Raw genomic sequence first — 19,340 nt, 5'->3', positions numbered from 1 at the left:
TCTTTATTCTGTCCCAACTCATAGGCAGCTTGATGCTCGGAAAGCTGCAGTTGCTGGCTTTTTGCTACTGTTGAAGAATTTTAAGGTTCTGGGCAGCTTGGCTTTTTCCCAATGCAGCCAAACCATCAGTGCAAGTCAGGTGAGTGTTGCTTCTGTAAGCCTCTTGAAAAGATGCATATCACAGTCCTATAAGCCTGTGCAGTGTTCCATATCAATAGATACTGACTGATTTATAATAGGTATTCTGAGATGAGTGTTTGTCCCAACATAGAAGCCACTCCAGCTAGTGCTATCTGCTAGAAAGAAACATTGGTAAACCAATGTGAAAAGAGAGGTTGGATTGGATGTACATGCCCCTCCAGAGATGCTGACCTCACACAGTGTCCAGGCCACAGTGGCCATCCATGCAAGTGGAGAGTCCACACTGTAATGATTAACCCAGTGAGAAAGGTACAGAAAACGAATAATGCGTTGGTGATTTTCTCTGTTGGGAGTGAGACTAGCTGCTAAATGTTTGCTGAGTTCTTGGACTGTGATAAATTGGAAGCATAACCAATGCGCCTTCACTAATGTGCTCTCTTTCAGGTCCAGGCGGACATTCACACCTGCTACAACTCTGCAGCTAATGAAGCCTTTTGCCTTGAAATCTTGGGCAGCCTGAGGCGATGCCTGAATCAGCAGGCGGATGTCCGACTTATGCTATATGAGGTAAACTGAGTTTCTTCATAAGTCACCAGTTTAATGCTAAGTAGCTGGTTCTAATCTAGCCCAGGTCAATGATGATTTAATGTTGGATATATAGGGGCCCGTGGGGAATGAATTTCTGGTCTCTGCTGACCTTCTCCTGTGAATTTGACATCCCAGAGGGTCTAATTTGGTTAACCTTTTTTTCCTCTTTAGTTTGAATCTATGCAAATCTTGCAAAGGCTTTTGGTCATCACTGTCCTCAATGCATTTCTTGGCAGTAATAGTATAATGGGGCTGGCCTGTCTCACTACTGGCGAGTGCTCTGCTTGCCATGTTGGAGACCTGGGTTTGATTCCCTTCGGGGGTCCTGAGGACTCTACCATCCATTTCTGCTTCTCTGGCACTTTCTTTGTGTGAGAGGCAACCGTCTTTGCCTTGTGACTCTTTTGGTGCTATGTGCGTGATGGGCCTAGTACAAGCAAATGTTTTCAAGTGTAAGTCTGATATCAGAGGCAGCTTTGATGCCTTGGGTTTAGGGAGGAGGGCTCCTTGGAAACAGTCTATAGATCAGAGTGAGCTTTCTTGCTTCTCTGGGCATGGGCTGATTGATTTTTTGTGAGTTTGTGTATGTTTTGTCAGTGTTTGTTACAGGATGTTTTTTGACTTTGCTCTTCCATTGAGGTTTCACAGTTGAAAAGATTACTGCCGTCTATGAATTTCCCTCTGGAATATGTTGTCTCTGCAGCAGATTTAACAATTACAGGCTAAAATTTAGGATAGTCCCACATAATAGTCCAACATGAGAAGTCAGACTCTGGGCTTGATGCCACCAGTACCGAAGGGATACAGCTTGGGTGTGGACCTTTGTAAAACATATGTACCTTTTCCTGTGCTGTCTTACTTTGCCAATATGCTTTATCCTGAATACAATTTTATTTACTCCTGATTACTTTGAGTGTCAAAGGGTTAAGTGCACTCTTGTCTTACAGCTCAAAATTAGAACCAAAGATTGTTTCTATTTCTTGCTAATCTCTTCTCTCCCTTTCAGGGTTTTTATGATGTCCTCCGCAGGAACTCTCAGCTGAGTAACTCCATAATGGAGACATTGCTGACTCAGGTAAATTTTGGAGTAAAAGATACCTAGCTGGGAAAGAAATCTGGGTTCCAGGAATTCCAAGACTGTACACAGCAGAGTGGGAGATATATTTTCCCTGAGAAATTTGCATGTTGCTTGGTTCTGTATTTTTGTACTGCTCAGTGGTTTCTCTTTAACAACTTTTCAGACACCTGCTTATGTAGTAGTCATTGCTGTGCAGGAAGGTTCTCTATGCCTTTGTAGATTGGATTAATTCTTCTCAACTCTTTTACACGTTTCACAGTCCACATCTTTCCAGCCAGTTGGGCAGGCGGCACTTTCAATGAGACATGTCTACACATCTTCTCTTCAATAATCTTGAGAGGTCATTTCTCACAATTTCCCGCACACTCAGCCCTGCCAGTACACAGACTGAGAATGACCAAGAATTGAAGCTGAGCTGCTGCCAAGCAGGAGGTTCTTGTTAGTGGAAACCTGGAACTTTTTTTTTAATCTTTCCTTAGTGTATGGTCTCCCAGGAACATAACACCGTTCCTTTCCCTTATGACTTCAGCACTGCTTCTAGCTTGCCTGTTCCCCTGTGGTGTGTGAAACAATCACAAATCATTAAACTGGATTTTTTTGCTGTTGCTTCTCATTTTTAGGCTCAATATCTCATTTGTAATGAATTGTGACACCATTGCTAGCGTTTAACCAACTAACCTCACTGCACCACCAAAGTAAGGTAGCTGGATGTGTGACTGTGCCAGTAGTTTGCTACAGGTGCAGAATTACAAGAGTAATTATTTACGTTCACTGATGCAGGAGTGGGTGATATTGCAAACCTCTCCAGTCATGAATTGTCAGCTTTGAAGAGGTAAAATGCTAGCGTTGCTGGATGTAGGTAACCAAGGGTACAGTGAGAGCCCTTAATCATAGCTTCAACAAGAATATGTAAGACAACCCCATTTGGCCTGTGTCTTCAGGGAATTGACATTGGTCTTGATTCAGGGGTGTAAGAGTTGGTTGAGGAGGGGCCTCTAATGAATGCTATGGCAGCTGTATGTTATGCTAATAGCTCAGTTCCATCTCACGTAACTGAATCCCTCACAGTCTTTGATGTGCGGTGAGGAAATACTTGTACAGGTTGAACTACTCTACTCCAGCAACATCCATAATCTGGTATGACTTTAGTTAGCTAGATGACCACTTATCATGGGTGTGGCCAAGTTTCCGGTGGTCCCATAATGTTTGTTTACAGCCATCAATCCTGGCTCTCAATGTTCTGTGTTGTTATTTAGCTGTAATTTTACCCCTAAATGTCTTCTAAGAACCCAGTAAGCAGCGGACGTGTTTAGTAATATGCTACACAATATTGATGTCCCATGGTCCAGAAAATTCTCTTGTCAGGCAGTGGTCAGTTCCTGAGGGTGCCGGAAGAGGGACGTTCAACCTGTACTTAATTTTACAGATGGGGAACTGAAAGACTCAAAAAATTGTGTGATAGGTTTACACATGGAGGCCCCCTTGGGACTGTCACTTGATGTGCTGAAATGTCACTGAGCCCACCTTCCTGCTGAGTCGAGTCAGAACTGAGGGGAGCCCAGGAGGACAGGAAGGTGAACTTTAGTGATATTTCAGCACATCAAGTGACAGTCACAAGGGGGTCCCAGTGACCAAACCCGTCACGCTAAGTGACTATTTTTTAATTATTTTCTTTTTGTGGCAGATAAAGCGATACTATGAGCCAGAACCAGACCTGCTTCCCCCACTGAAACTTGAAGGATGTATCATAGCACAAGGAGACCAAATCTTTTTGCAAGAGCCACTGGTAAGAGAGATAGTGTAGTCCACCCTTTAAAGCTCACTCATTCCATTGGTTGTTAGTTTTGCTGTTGATTGACTCAAGTAACACCTTCTTTCTCGTTAAGCTCAGACCATGCAGGTTTGGAGAGTTGGGAGACTCGGACAGGAAACTGAATCCAGTTCTTCTGTGCAAGGTTCAAAAGGGATCAAATTCAGATCCAGCCCTTGGGTTTTTTTTTTTTCCCTGAATAACCTTCTATTTCGTGCTAAGGGAGATGTGACTGAGGAGAGATCAGAAGCCACAGAAATGAAAAATCTTTTGTCTGTACTCTCACCTAATATCGCTTAAATAATTCAGATATAAGTTGAACAGCAATCCATGTGATAGTGGTGGAAGCTAGGAAGTAGGACTGATGGTATTGAGGTAGGAGAGCTGAGAATTTGCACCGAGAGATCATTTGTGGGAATTCAGAGTATATTGCATTGTTAGACGTTCAGATGTGGAGTTATGGGACCGCAGCAATTCTGTTTTAAAGCCTCAGGAATGAGTGAGAAACTCAGATTCACATAAGTTATAAATTTCTGAAGCGTGTTGTTCTAGCTTTTCTGTCTCTAGCTATAGTGGTCCAGCTTGTTGTCATGGAGAATCCTGGTCCATTGCACCTGTCTCCAGCTGGAAGGTTTGGAATGATCCCACTTGATAAGCCTTTGTTAGGGTATTACAATTCATTGTGCTGTGTGACTGCTTTCCCAGGCCCATCTGCTCAGCTGTATCCAGCACTGTCTAGCTTGGTACAAGAGCACCATGCATCTACGCCATGAAGATGAGGAAGAAGATGATGAGGATGACTATGTGGGATTCCAACAAGATCTTGAAGAGATGCTGGAATCTATCACACGGCGAATGATCAAGAGTGAACTGGAGGACTTTGAACTGGTAATTCAGATTTCCTCAGCAGGGCGAGGTAAGTAGGGAGAGTCTTGATTCCTGTGGGGCTTTAAAAACGTTTTTCACTTCTTCGTTTTGCCTTTTAGGATAAATCAGCAGACTTTTCTCTCTCTTCTGGTGTTGGCGTGAAGAACAATATCTATGCCATCTTGGTAATGGGAGTTTGCGAAGTCCTGATTGAATACAACTTTAACGCAGGGAATTTCAGGTAATGGGTCAAATGCTATTCTTTAATACTACTCAGCTACTGGTGAAGTTAAGAGGAATTCTTTAGCTCTTCTGTGTGTCTTGGACTATATCTTCAGTGTACCTTGCAAATACAGCACAGCAACAAGAACTCAAACAGGGAAACAGTGAATGATTTTTCATATCTCATTCTATGCATCTCATGGTGTAAATCTACACTTAACCTTAGGGAGAGTCTTTGTTTTGAACATCACTGTGCTTGTCAATTATCACAGTTTGCTAGGATTTTGAAACAAGGGAAGTGGCAAATGCTATGTGGACTATGTGGGATCTCAGCTGTGTCTTGGAAGGGTAGGGAGCTTCGTGTTATCTGGAAAGTACCTTCTCTAACTGGACTGATAAACATTCACATGAAGAAACTGTATCAGTTTGGTCTTTAGCATCAGTGCTTTTTATCACCTTCTTGTGTTGCTGCAGCAAGAACAAGTTTGAGGATGTTCTAGGCCTGTTTAAGTGTTACAGCAAGCTTGCCGAGATCCTGAAGGAAAAAGCTGGGAAGAACAAGTCACCCTCAGCCAATAAAACTGCCCGAAGCTTCCTTTCCATGAGCTTTGTGTCCACCCTGCTCACAGCTTTGTTCAGGTGAAATTGTCACACCCTTTTTATCTCCAACTTGTGGTATAGAGGCTGCCTGTCTTTTGGAGCACTGCACACACACACACAAGGCATGTAGAGTGTCATTTCAGCACATGGTACACTTGCAGCACTCTCCAGATCAGCCTGGTGTAGGCGGGAGCTGTAAGAGTTGGTCCCATGCAGCCTCAGTTTTGATGTGTAGCTCCACCATCTATTCCTCTCCCAGGCTGCACCTCAGCTGTATTAATGCCCCGTAATGTTGACCCGAAGAGCCTCTGCCATTCCAGTTCTTGGCCATTCCCCACCTTCAGAATACCAGTGTCCTTCAGTCTTGCCATGCAGCACCCCAGACTTTGCCACTTGTATTCAACTGGGGATTTGAGTTAGGTTGAAGAGGCTATTAGAACTCTGTGTTTTGATACTAGTGCCAAGTGGCTTAAGTGAAGAACTGGGAGTATGTCGTTTTCTTCTTGGGTAGGGTTTTGCTGTTGGGCTACAAACTTGATATATTCCTTTTAAAAGAAGTTCAGATTCGTAAGCACATTTATGTGGCAATTTAAAAAGACCAGTTAGGTAGATACACAATCACATTCCACACAGGGCCCTCTGTGCTCTGTTGTGCCAAGACCAAATGATTATCAGTTAGCCCTCCACATGCCCTGAAGGTGTGTTCCTAACCTAGGCTCAGAAGTGTTTTTAAAATGTTCATATGATTCTTCAGGGATAGTGCTCAAAGCCATGAAGAAAGCCTGGCCGTTCTGCGCTCCAGCAGTGAATTCATGCGCTATGCTGTCAGTGTAGCACTGCAGAAGGTACAACAGCTGGAGGAGACAGGTCAGACAGATGGACCCGATGGACAGAACGCAGAGAAAATGTTCCAAATCCTCTGCAAAATTACTCGGTGAGTTGCTATGTAGCTTGGAGATTTCAATGCTGCACTGCAAGTAAGTAAAACAAAAAGCAGTCAAGTAGCACTTTAAAGACTAGCAAAATGGTTTATTAGGTGAGCTTTCGTGGGACAGACCCACTTCTTCAGACCATAGCCCACGAAAGCTCACCTAATAAACCATTTTCCTAGTCTTTAAAGTGCTACTTGACTGCTTTTTGTTTTGATAGTGTACAGACTAGCACGGCTCCCTCTTTGCAAGTAAGTATTCTTTTCAAACACCTGAAATTTGTATGTAAAAGTCTGACAGAACAATGAAGTCAGAGGCAATTGTTTGAAGCTATAATTGGCACCAAATTATAATAAAATTGCCTCCTGTGACCCTGAGATGTCTGATGGACAAATAAAGCTGTGTGCTGCTCTGAGTGAGTGATAGACCGAGTAGTATAATGAGAGAGGTGGAAGACATTCCCCGTAAAACCCAGCTTGCCACTCCCTTTCTGGTATTTAGTTTATTACTCACAGTAAAAAAAACTAGAATGACTGAAGACCATACTTCAGACCTTTGGGGACAATTCAGTTTGAACCCAGCTCTAGTTCGGTATGAAAGAGGAGTTCACTTTCACCAAACATTGGTTATTTCCCTTTGAGTTTAAAATCTTTGCCCTGTATCATAAATACACCAGATACACAAATGTAAACCCATTCGTTCCTAAAGAACTTATAGTCTGTGTTTGATCCAGCAAACTCTTCCTTTTGTGAGTAATCATTACCCGTGTCAGTAGTTAAAGCTAATGGGATTACTCATGTTAGCTAAAAACTACTCCCCTGAATAAAGGGGTGTGCACGATCAGTCTGTAAGTTACACCGGAGAAGGGCCACCACGGCAGGTAAAGGATTGTGTGGAGAGAGATGGAAGAAGTGGGCTTGAGTAAGGGGGAAAATTTTTGACCAAACACTATTCATGTCTTCTCTGTTTAGTTTCTCTCGTCTGTACATTCACAGTCTTGTTTATATAGAGCCCGAAACAGATACGTGGCTGTGATGGGTCAGGACCTCTTTGGGACTGTCACCTGATGTGCTGAGACACCACTGAGCCTGCTTCCCCTGACAGCCTGGGCGCTCAGTAACCCTGTTGTGTTGAGCTCCACTCTCCAGCCTGCTTCAGCAGAGACACAGGGACCGGGCAGTACACACATACTCAAAGTGGTACAGTGTGTGAGACCTTTTCCTTGCGCTCAAGTGTACTGTGCCTCTGAGAGCTGAACCTTAGGGGGAGAGTGATTTATCTGTATAGAGGTCCATACAATGTAAGCTCAGGAAATTCTCTTTGTCAACGTAAAGAGAGATGCACAGGCTCTTTGCCTCTCCCCTGACTATAACAGTTACTTACACTGGGCTTATCAATAAACAAAAGTGATTTTATTGAGTAGGCTAGGATAGGATTTAAGTGGTTGTAAGAGGTAGCAGACGAAGTAGGTAACAGAGCAAAATCAACATGCAAGCTAAGTTTACTACACTAAAGAAACTAGTTGCATATAAGATCTCACCCTAAATGTGCTTCTAATAATCTTCCTCATGTGCCAGATACCCTTCCGATCTGGAGCCAGTCCTTCTCCCCAGTTCAGTCTTGTAGTTTCCAGTAGTCATCTTAGCTGGGGTAGCAGGGTAGAACCGATGAGCAGGATTACCTCACTCTGCACCTTTAAACAGGATTTTCATAAGGCTGGTGTCCTCTGTTTCAAGTTTGATCCCCTATCAGCTTCTCTTGGAAAATGACAGAAAGCAAGATGGCTTCCAGTATCAGGTGATATGGTCACATGTCTCTGCAGCAGGCTGACCCACTGTTCCTAGGAAGATAAAGCTCTTAGACAGTTCACTGTCTCTTGCTGATGGGCCATCACCACTATGGTTTCTTCCATTATAATACCTTAAGTACCAGCAGTAGGTGCAACCCAAAACATCAAATAAGGAATTACAGCTGCACAGATTCCTAAATTAATCTACAAAAATGATACATGCATATAAATAGGACAATCATATTCAGTAAATTACAACCCTTCCAAATGATATTTTATGTGAACCATTTTGAATCAAGCATATCTGAGTTGACACATTCATACCATAAGCATATTTTCATAAAGCATATAAAATGTCCTTTCACATTGGCCCATCAAAAACACAGACTATAGGAGGACAAAATCCTTGTGGTAAATGGCATAAATGTAGTTAAGTGTGACATCCGTGACAACAGTTCAGAAATTGAGGGATGCTGGGGCACACAGTGTTGCCACCCTTCCTTCTGGGGAAAAGATATTCTAGTTCAATTGTACTGAAAAGATGATCTATCTTGTAGAGTCCATGATTGGCTGTATCCCCATTCTTGTGCTGTACAGCCAACTATGCCACAGCGTATAAAACCAACTCCCCTTTCATCCCTTACAGGGTCCTGTTATGGAGATACACTTCAATTCCAACTACAGTCGAAGAGTCTGGGAAGAAGAAGGGCAAGAGCATCTCACTCCTGTGCTTGGAGTGCTTGCTGAAGATATTTAACACAATGCAACAACTCTACAAGCCCAAGATCCCCCAGTTTCTCCGGAGTTTGGGTAGGCGTTTGGGCTGTAACAGTCCTTTTGTTCAGTCCTGGTCCCTCATTAATGGGGCTAGATGGGCTGTGGAGACTTTGCACTGGAACCCCAGATAAGGAGCGAGTTGACTCCGTTCCCACCTGCACTTCATTCAGTCACGAGCTCCATTTGGCTTTCCTTGCCTCAGGCCAATCCCGGAGATGTGAGAGCAAGCAAATAATCTGTGGCAGAATATGGTTGGAGGTCTGGCGGGATACATTCCTGTTTGAAAACCTGCCTTATGCCACCCTTTCTTCCCTCCACAATTCTCCAGTCTGTTTTCCTTGGACTCATTGTGGCATTTACTACCACAGCACAGGGGAATATACATACACGCTCATGTATGTGTCTGTGCTAAATCCTGTATTCCGGCTTCAGCTCTTAACTCGTTTCTCTCTCTCTCTCAGATATTGCTAATGATGATGCAGAGGAAGAGGAAGACATTAACGTCACTGAGAAAGCTGCCTTCCAGATTCGACAGTTTCAGGTAAGTAGCAGAAATGGCACTGTGGGTAGCAAGTGGTCTCAAAGCACAAGCTAACTTGTGGGTACCTTTGGATGCTTTGCTTAGGCTATTAGCTTGCTACCAACTGAAAAGAAAATGTCCTATGACTGACCCACTGAGTGATAAATTGGCTCCTTCAGAAGATTTTCACACCTGTTACGAAGCACAGTAGGATTTGGTGCAGATCAGGTGTGTATAGGAAGCCACATCCCTCCTTTAATGTAATTTGTACCATGCAAAAGAAAGCAACTGCAGGGACTAGAGTTAGTCTACACACAGTGAATTCTGAAAGAGCCTCACAAAGGTAGAAACTGTCTCTTACTGAACAGCTTGTAACACAATCAGATGCTCCCAGATATGTTCTGAAAGCATCTTGATTATCTCTTTGTAAGACATTTTTATCTCTTTTAGTGGTGGTGCTGCCTGAGTCAGGGGGGAAAGGAGGGCAGGGGACTGTTGATTTCTTTACACTCCCCAGTTTCAGATGCTCTAGGTCGTCATCTCCAAAAATGGCCCAGGCATCTGTGTGTACTGGATTCTGTCTTTCCTCCCCATGACCAGAGGTCTCTGGTGAACCAGCTCAGCAGTACTGGTGATGACTTCAACAGCAAGGAAGCTCTTTCACTTGTGACCATTATCTCCACTTTGTCCAAACTACTGGAGCCCTCTTCTCCACAGGTAGTTAGCAGCATTGTTAGTGATTGATTGGTGAGTGTGTGTGGTGCTGGCACTAGTGCGGTATGGAAGTCCATGATGGGGAGAAGGTAATCAGCTGGGTCTCATTGCATACCTCCAGATGGTGACAAGAAGACTTTTGAAATGTTGTTCTCTCTGGTGCTCGCAAGTCAACCAAACGCTGCCAGGATAACTGACAGCCAAACATCAGCCTACAACACTGAATCCCTTTCAGCCACAACACATTTTAGGAAGGGTAAATTCATGAGCGAGCAGTAGCACTGGCTGGACCCTCAATAACGTAGGCAGGTGCTGCACCTGCTTCCCTGAGATTCCATTCCTAATTCTCCTTTATTATTCGTATCGTGGTTATCACTTAGAGCTTATCCCCACTGCGCTGGGCTCTCATCAGTCATGACAAATAGTCCCTCCATCCTATGGCTGTGGCATTTGAGACCCCTTGCATGGCTCTGCAGCAATCCCTGAAGAAATCCTGGTCCCTCCCCACACACATCTCAACCTGGGACTATAGTATTCCTGATAAGTTGCCTCCTAGCTAGTAGCTACTAATCATGCCAAACTGTGGCATTTCCTCTATATGGGCACAGATTCAATGGGTGACCCTCTAGCCTGCTCTCTCTCTCTCTTCAAGGAAGAATGGGTGAGGGCTTAAGCCCTGTTACACATACTCACACATTGTTTAAAGGCCTAGAGTAAGAGGGACAACATTTTACCCAGCCAATAGCCATACGGCAAATTTGTCAGGAACATGAAGGTCTCACTCAAGGTTCCCACTAATTGTTTCCATCCATGTGCACAACCAGTAGAAACACCTGCTGCTGGCTGGATGTGCTCTGCTAATCAGCTGAGTAGCATTTGAATCTCTCCTGAGGGGCTGCACAAATACACAGCCAATAGGGAACCCTGGACTCTCACCTACTTTGGATTAAATGGAATAGACTGAAGTTACTCTTCTCTTCAGTAAGAGGCAGCATCCAGGGCAAACCACAGACCCTCACACACAATGCATCATCTTGAGATAAGCATCAACCACTCTTCACTATATATAAAACTCCACAAACCCCCTGTCGTAGCATCTTTCTGCCAGAAGTGCCTCTGCTGGGTTCCATGGATGGTTGGTTTCCATTGTGCTCAGAATATTTCTTGAGTTCGGACCAATTTTTCAGTTTTAGCGTTGTGTTTGTGACTGCATTCATCTAAATCCTTCTTCCCCTTCTGTAGTTTGTACAGCTCTTCTCTTGGACAGTCAAGATTTGCAAGGAAAACAATCTGGGTGAGTAAGATTTTTTTTGGAATAAATTCAGAATTGAGACAATAGGATGAATGGAGTTGTACTTGCTCACACTAGGTCTGAATATGAGACTTTGATACTGTGCTGCTGAGTTCTCTTCCTTTCATCCCTTTGATTGCTTCAAGCTCAAAGCCTTGTTCTATTATCAAATGCAATGGATTTACAGAAGCTAGTATAGAATATACTGGTGCAGCTTTAGAGTTGGCTTCTGTGGCTCTAGCAGGCTGAATGTTGGCTGTGTCTATTCTTACCATTTCACCTCACTCCCCTTCTCCAGTAGCATGTCAGATGCTGAGGATTGGCTTCTGTTCTGTGAAGGTAACCACTCTTCCTGGACTTGGGTGTCCTTGTTTATGGTTACTCAACTGCTTGCTGATGACTAGAAATTCAGTATCTCCCATTCTACCATAAAGTGTGGTAGCATTTGCCTTCTAGTCACCGTCCCCCTATGAGCTGAAGTTTCCAATCTACCTCATTTCCCCCTCAAGTACCTATTATTTGGAATACTTTAAATCTCTGATGTCTTGATTTGACTCACAATAAGCTAATGGAATGGAGGGCAGGGGTGTAGGGCCAGAGCTAAAGTGGTGTGCGGAACCTTAACTATGAATTTCTTGAAATCCAACTCTTTTTTTTGGAACAAGTGTTCTAGAAGGGTTTGATGCAGTGTGTCTCCATAGAGCCTGAGGTGGTTCTCTCTCCTGAAAATCTATCCTCAAATACAAGGCATGTGTGAACTCATCCTACTAGGATGAACAAAGCCGGTGGAGTGCCATGCGTGGTGACTGTCAGTTCATCCCCTTTCTTGCAGAGGATGCCCCTTGCTGTAAGGGTTTGCTGACTCTGCTATTCAATCTCCATGTTCTCTACAAGAGCCCTGTCAGCCTCCTGCGTGACCTTGCCCAGGATATCCATGCTCACCTTGGAGACATAGATCAGGTGCAGTCCAAACCTCCAGTTCTCAATGTAAGCTTAGCACTCCATGGTGCTGCTAAAGCAGAGGTGGAGTGTCTTTGAACAGCATGATTTGATTATCGACGAGTCTCTTTCCCCACAGGATATGGAAGTGGAGCATCAATCACATTTTGCTATTGTGAACATCAAAACAGTAGCCCCTACTGCCTGTGTGAGTTGCAACACTGTGTGTAAGACCCAGTCTCTGCTACTGCTGTGCAGCTGTTGACAAGGCTCACCTTAGTATGTTTTGCTTTCTCTTTCTCCTTAGCTGCTGGTTCTGGCTCAAGCAGAGAAGGTACTTGAAGAGGTGGATTGGCTGATCAAGAAGTATAAGAACCTCTCGGCATCAGAGACATCAGGTAATGTGATAGCCCTTTGCTTTGCAACTGCCTTAGAGCTCCACAAAAGAAAGATGGAATTAGATAGCAAGCAAACACTTCACTCTTTTGAACAACCAGCCTACTAAGACTGATTCTTAACACAGATGGTTGAAGGCACCTTCCTTGTGCAGGTCCCAGGAGGGAATAGTAAGAGTTATCAACCCTTACACTGATTCATCACACACATGTTGTCTCCCTCTCTCTCCACCAGCCCTTCATTCACACAGAGATGGACATTTGTATTTCACCGTCTTCAGCATTGTTGGTTGATTGCTGGGAACTGGGCAGGTGAAAGCTGTCTCTCTAACCGTGGTGGGGAGTAGTTGGAAGGGTCACTTCTCTGACCTTGTACATCCAGTGGCAGGGCATAAGGGGCTATTGCTAACTTCCTGACCGGGGCAGATTACATCTTAGTTCTGAGAAGGGCAGAAGTGGGCATTTGAGCACCACTTTTAGCCAAATTTGCACTGATTTTTTACTACTATTTCACCAAGCATCAGTGTGAATATACCTATCTCTTCTCTTTTTTTTAGAAGACACCTCTCAGGCATCAAGCCAAATCCAGTCTCTCGAGAAGGCTATAATCCTACAGCTGGGGACACTGCTGACAGCTTACCATGAGCTGGTGCAAACAGCCCTCCCTGCAGGAAGCTGTGTGGACACTCTGCTGAGAAGCCTGAGCAAGACGTACACCATTCTCACTTCCCTCATCAAACATGTGAGTTCTCTTGTGCTGAACTTTCAGGATGGGATTTAAGCACCTCTGTCCATTCTGCACGACTCTCTCCCATGTGCTCAGTGGTCCAAGGAATGTCAGAGCGAATTGTCTCCGGCCATTGCCTGACAGGTTTCAGGGAATGAATGGAGGCGCCTGAAGGAAGCTCACTCTCTCTTCTCTTGGGTGTTTCTTGCAGTATCTCCAAGTTTGCCGCAGCAGCCAGGGCACAATTTCAGGGAGGCTAGAAAAGCTGGTGAGTTACCACCTAAGTTCCCCCTAAGCTGTGTGGGTGTACAGCCATGCAGCTGCCTACTGAGCCCCATGCAGGGTCTCAGGGCTATGGCAGGAAGAGATGCCGCTCTCCCAACATGAACCTGACATGGCACCCCCCACCCAGAGCTCCAGCGTGGACCTGCTGTGATGAGGATGGTGGTGCCCCAGCCTTGCTGTAGCCTGGGAAGACGAGCCCTTTCCCTAGCCACAACCTGGGTTCTCTACCTCCCCCAGCCCCCCAGGTGTTGCTGCAGGAAGACAGAATTGGGAGGTGTCCCCTCTCCCTGTTGTAGCCTGGAGCAGTCTGTACACTAAACCCCTCATCCCTAACCTTGCCCAAGAGCCTGCAACCCTAGCTGGATCCCTCATTGCAATCCTTTGCCTGAGCGCCTCATCCCCAGCCATCGTCCTGAGCCCTCTTCCCACACTCCAAGCCCCCCACCCCCATCACATGAATTTTATGTCACGTCACATATCACCTCCATACCAGTGCACGTAACAAAATTCATTCTGCGGGTGTGTGTGAAAAATTGGAAACCACACTGAGTGCCATTGTCTGTGCTGAAGGATGAGTGCATTCACTTGTGTCGGGAGTAGCACTGGTATCTCTGTTCCTTCATAGGTGAAGCTCTCAGGTTCCCATTTGACTCCACAGTGTTATGCCTTCATCACATATGTACAGGTGAGAGGGCTAAGTTTCCTATGAAATACCACCTTCAGTACTGTAGCAACTATCTCTTTAGTGTCAAGAGAAATACTGCACTGCCTGTTTCTGAAACTCCATGGTGTGGCTTGAGGGTCTGATCATTCTAAGCTTCAGCTCTCACCCTATGTATGCACAGCAAGAGGAACATTCTTCTTCAATGATGAAGGGATTAAACTTCTATACAGAAGCAAAAATACTAATTTCAGTTTGGGAAACAGAGGGATGTGGCTGCTGTGCTGGTATTTAATCCATCTATTGGATCACCTATTTATATGCATGTGTGGATACTGACGTGGCTTCTTTGGGCAAGCTTGGTAATACTAGTAACAGCAGATAGGACTCCATATATGACACAGCCATTCTGTACATACATTAATATAATTGGCAGTCTTGCTCAAGGTGATGGCATGGTACTATATCTATATATGGTTCAGGAAGAGGTGCGGAGACCAGAGCAGCCATTACTTGGGGAGCTGTAGCTCAGGGTTTAGTTATGTTGGCAGAATTGTGGGGTGAGAAGTTAGTATAAACACCTATCCATGCCTTTTGTAGGGTTATTCGCCTCTAACTTTTATAAACTTCCAACACACTAAAAATTAAGTAAATGAGGCTAGTTTTCTGCCCGTGTCTTGTTTTGGAGAGCCTGTCATTTTCACTTCCTGAATCAATGTCCTGCTGTCCTTCAGCTAGCTGTTAACATTGCACTAGCAACACAGAGATTTGTCCGCCATGAACTAGCTAAGTGGTGTTCCTGCTTGTCCTGTTTTCTGCCTTCAGAACATCCACAGTGAAAGCCTGAGCTTTGCAGGGGAGAAGAAAAAGAAGAGAGAGGATGAAACTGCTGCAGTTGCTACAGTCATGGTGAGCTTGACTCACTCACTGTTAGTGGAAATAGTGTTGCTGATTCTTCAGATCTTATCAAAGCTTGTGATAGTTGTTCTTTTAAAGCTTTTGTGAAGGCAGGTAAATACACCAGAAACTCAGCTTTCATTTAAGTAATAAATGAAAATGTTTTTTTTTTGTGTGTGAAACATTTGGAGTTAGCAATACTAGCACATTTCTTTTGCACTGTGCTGACTGGTTCTGTGCTGTTGGAGTGCCCTTAGTTGAGTTCTAAATGGAGAAAGAAGCAGCATTTCCTTTGACTAAAATAGATCAACAATTGCAATTGGAGAACAAGAAGTCCTGTGGCACCTTTATAGACTAAGATATTTTGGAGCATAAGCTCTCCTGGGCAAAGACCCACTTCATCAGATGCATGAGAAGTGGGTCTTTGCCCATGAAAGCTAGTGCTCCAAAATATGTTAGTCTGTGTCTTCGAGAACAAGGGCTACGTCTACACGTGCCCCAAACTTCGAAATGGCCATGCAAATGGCCATTTCGAAGTTTACTAATGAAGCGCTGAAATGCATATTCAGCGCTTCATTAGCATGCGGGCAGCAGCGGCACTTCGAAATTGACATGGGTTGCCGCCGCGCGGCGCGTCCAGACGGGGCTCCTTTTTGAAAGGACCCCGCCTACTTCAAAGTCCCCTTATTCTCATGAGCTCATGGGAATAAGGGGACTTCGAAGTAGGCGGGGTCCTTTCGAAAAGGAGCCCCGTCTGGACGCGTCGCGCGGCGGCAAGGCTCGTCAATTTCGAAGCGCCGCTGCCGCCCGCATGCTAATGAAGCGCTGAATATGCATTTCAGCACTTCATTAGTAAACTTTGAAATGGCCATTTGCATGGCCATTTCGAAGTTTGGGGCACGTGTAGACACGGCCAAGAAGTCCTGTGGCATCTTACAGACTAATATGGCTACCTCTCTGATAATTCCAATTGGAATGACTTGAGCAGAAAAATGTGAGTGGGAACTGGAGGGCTACTTGTATTGTTTAAAGATGGACAACCTTTAAAAGCAGTTTGCTGTCAGCTATCATGTTTACAGCTGGTCAGATTTCAGCTACTCAGATGGTCCTGTGAAATTCAAATGAACCAGTGGTCTGGTGATAAAAACTTGTGAAGCTAGCAAGGGCACTGACTTCCTTGCCGCCCTCTGAATGTAAAGTGATGTTGCTAAAAGGAGCAGATTTCCATGGAACTGGATGCTGCCTCCTGGCTAGTTATTAGAAGTGAAGATCGTAACAGAAAATAAATGAAGCAGAACACAGTGAGAGTCACAACTTGGAGCTGCCTGACACAAACTCCAATTCAGGAATGGTCTGAAGAATGAGTTTCTAAAGCCATGGAGAAGTACTATGGAGTATCTGCTCCAATGGTACTTCTGATCCACTTAGTTTAAAACAATACTGAACCTAAGTTGGCAAGTTAGGAATTGATACTTGAAAGAGGAGAAGGGATGTTGTCAGTGGTTTAGTACTGAAATAGTTCACTGAGAGTCTGGGGTTGTCTGAACCAGAAATGGGCTAGAACTACTGTAATGATGCATAATATTCACTGAAGGCAGGATGAGAAGTAATGGGTGTAATCTGCAATAAGGCAAATGTACATTAGATATTAGGAAAAAACTTTCCAAAGTTGGTTAAGCTCAAAATAGGTTTCCAAGAGAGGTGGACAGACGCACCTGTCAGGGATGATTTAGATTTATTTGGCCCTGCCTCAGTCAACATGACTGAATTTGATAACTCCTCGACGTCACATCCATTTGTGATCGTCCCTTGATGTCAGAAAGTGGAGTTCTATCTAATGCCTTAAGCAATTGGCAACTGTGGATAGGTTTTAAAATCTCTTCCATTCAGTTATGTACATCCAGTGTAATGTGTGTGCAATGTGAGGATTATATGAATGTGTACATTTTTATGTGCCTGCTATGCTCACTCTGCATTGTTTACTACATGAGTCTTCAATGTTGACGTCCAACTTTTTTTTTTTTTTTAATTACAGGCTAAGGTGCTGCGGGAGACCAAGCCAATCCCAAACCTGATTTTTGCTATAGAGCAATATGAGAAATTTCTTATCCATCTCTCCAAAAAGTCCAAGGTAATCTGCTTTTCCCCTTGAGCAGTCTGTGTGGCTGAAGGACTGATGACATACACACAACAAGGCAACATTATGGCACTGTGGATGGCTGTCACTCCTCTGCTTGGTTTTCCAAATGAATGTCACTACTGCTGTTATTAGTGCAACTTGCCACAGAAGGAATTAACCATCATGGCAACTTTCTCACATATTGTGGCCTGACTTCCTATTCTAAATTGAAATGGGCATCAGTGCAGGCACCTGGGAGCATAGGCTTTTTGATGACTTAGCCATTCTGTATTCTTGTTGAGTAGAAACCCAAAGGTTTAATGCTGTTGCTCTGCCTGTTCTCAAATGCAGTGAAAGAACCATTCCTGGCCCCAGTGGAAAGTATTAATGCTGTAGCATTCTCTCCTAGCAGTCAGCCTTAAAATTTTCGTTTGACTGCCATAGGTGAACTTGATGCAGTACATGAAGCTGAGTGCCTCCCGGGACTTCCGCATCAATGTGTCCACGCTAGAGTGTGCACTGCAGGAGCAGAACACTGAAGATGCTGAGAATGAACCAGATAATAACCAGGTCAGAACTCACAAGAGCAAGTGCCAGGGCTCTTGGAGGCCGCTCTCTGTAAGGTCCAGCTGAGGCTGGGCTTCCCTTCCCTTCAGTGTGCACTGAATTAGTATAAAGTGAGCCTGCCTAGCTCCATCTTTATAAGGTAACCCCTTATTTACTATCTGCCCCTTTAATGAGTGAAATGGGTGAGATCTGACTGCTGTCCATGTGACATGGCAGTGTGGTGTTAGCCTAACACTTTGCCCAGAGCTAGTTTTGACTCAGTAGGCCAGTACCAAGTTGAATGAACCAGTTTAGAATAAAACAGATGTGTACAAAACTTTAGAAAAGCCTTCATATTAAGTCTCCCTACCTCACTGATTTTCTAACATTGGTGAAAAAAATCAGGTTTGCATTGTATGACCTGTGCCTTTAAACTCTTAATGCTGCAGGGCTTTAGGACTGTCCATGTTTATAAATTTCTCTCGATTCAATTGCACTTACACCATATTTTGTAAACTACTACTGGGTTTGTACCTAAGGGTATGTGGGGGTGGGTAAATAACTTTTATAAAGTGCTCTGCAGACCAAAATCCTTCAGAGAAGCACTGCGTTATCTTGCTTTCCATTTCTCAAAAGTGGCCTTTTCTTCACTTCCAGTAATGAAGGCTGAACAGCACACTGGCCTGCCTTAATCTCCACAGGAAACAAATCCTCCCCTCTGATGCATTTGTGAGAGTGCTGCTACATTCCTACAGACTTCATCTGTTTGTTCCCTTAGGGATCTACTGTGATACAACACTAGTCAGGGCCTTTTGCAGTAAACAATACAAATAAAATGAGGCTCCTGCCTCAGGACTTAATTGTCTGATTTCCAGGTAAAACAAACATGGGGCTTCTAGCAGTGGCAACATCTGTGTGAGGAACACTGGCCCTGCTCTGGAAAGATTAGAGCTAGTTCTCATTCTGTGTGAGGTGGCTTCATGAAATAGACAAACAATTAGATTAGAACTACCTGAGCCTGTTCTACAGTAGCATAACATGCCTTTATTGATGTTCCCCACTAGACTGTTGCAGCAGAACAGCCAGCTGAGAGCCAGGAACCCAAGAAGAAGAGACGAAGAAAAAAATAGAAGTCCTGACTTATCTTCACTGAGTGCCTCCTTGTCAGAGGAACACTCACCCAGCAATGTCCCGGATAGTTGATCCGTAAAGAAATTCTTTTGGCAAAGAAAAATATTCCTGAACCTTCCCATCAGCTGTGTGAGCTATGCTGGTCCAGTGATGCACAACCTGTGCAAGACCTTGTATTTTATAGCTAAAAATAAAGCCTTGAGTAGGCTGTTTGGACATCATTCTGGGATCTGCCTTTGCCATTAGAACATGCTGCTTCAAAGGAGTCCTCTTCCTTAGCCAAGTCTCTTCTCACAGCAAAACAGGATGACTTA

The 19,340-nt window shown here is 44.3% G+C and overlaps 1 protein-coding gene across 1 annotated transcript in view; it reads left to right on the top strand.

The window, feature by feature from the left end:
* The window catches only part of FANCI (FA complementation group I), a 32,103-nt gene extending 13,070 nt beyond the window's left edge, over window positions 1-19,033 (top strand). The window contains exons 16-37 of the mRNA XM_075006782.1: window positions 25-139; window positions 586-708; window positions 1,736-1,804; window positions 3,492-3,593; window positions 4,323-4,505; window positions 4,604-4,725; window positions 5,181-5,345; window positions 6,061-6,240; window positions 8,671-8,834; window positions 9,263-9,342; window positions 9,922-10,038; window positions 11,278-11,329; window positions 12,159-12,286; window positions 12,405-12,473; window positions 12,573-12,663; window positions 13,218-13,402; window positions 13,599-13,655; window positions 14,298-14,357; window positions 15,159-15,242; window positions 17,266-17,361; window positions 17,794-17,919; window positions 18,960-19,033. Of these exons, the coding sequence (XP_074862883.1) occupies window positions 25-139; window positions 586-708; window positions 1,736-1,804; window positions 3,492-3,593; window positions 4,323-4,505; window positions 4,604-4,725; window positions 5,181-5,345; window positions 6,061-6,240; window positions 8,671-8,834; window positions 9,263-9,342; window positions 9,922-10,038; window positions 11,278-11,329; window positions 12,159-12,286; window positions 12,405-12,473; window positions 12,573-12,663; window positions 13,218-13,402; window positions 13,599-13,655; window positions 14,298-14,357; window positions 15,159-15,242; window positions 17,266-17,361; window positions 17,794-17,919; window positions 18,960-19,025 (2,434 nt within the window). The 3' untranslated portion in view covers window positions 19,026-19,033. The remainder of the gene's footprint in view (window positions 1-24; window positions 140-585; window positions 709-1,735; window positions 1,805-3,491; window positions 3,594-4,322; window positions 4,506-4,603; window positions 4,726-5,180; window positions 5,346-6,060; window positions 6,241-8,670; window positions 8,835-9,262; window positions 9,343-9,921; window positions 10,039-11,277; window positions 11,330-12,158; window positions 12,287-12,404; window positions 12,474-12,572; window positions 12,664-13,217; window positions 13,403-13,598; window positions 13,656-14,297; window positions 14,358-15,158; window positions 15,243-17,265; window positions 17,362-17,793; window positions 17,920-18,959) is intronic.
* Window positions 19,034-19,340: the final 307 nt, after the last annotated feature.

This window comes from Carettochelys insculpta, chromosome 12 (assembly GCF_033958435.1).
Source record: "Carettochelys insculpta isolate YL-2023 chromosome 12, ASM3395843v1, whole genome shotgun sequence".
Classification (NCBI taxonomy): Eukaryota; Metazoa; Chordata; order Testudines; family Carettochelyidae; genus Carettochelys; species Carettochelys insculpta.
This window is presented reverse-complemented; position numbering and strand designations above follow the sequence as displayed.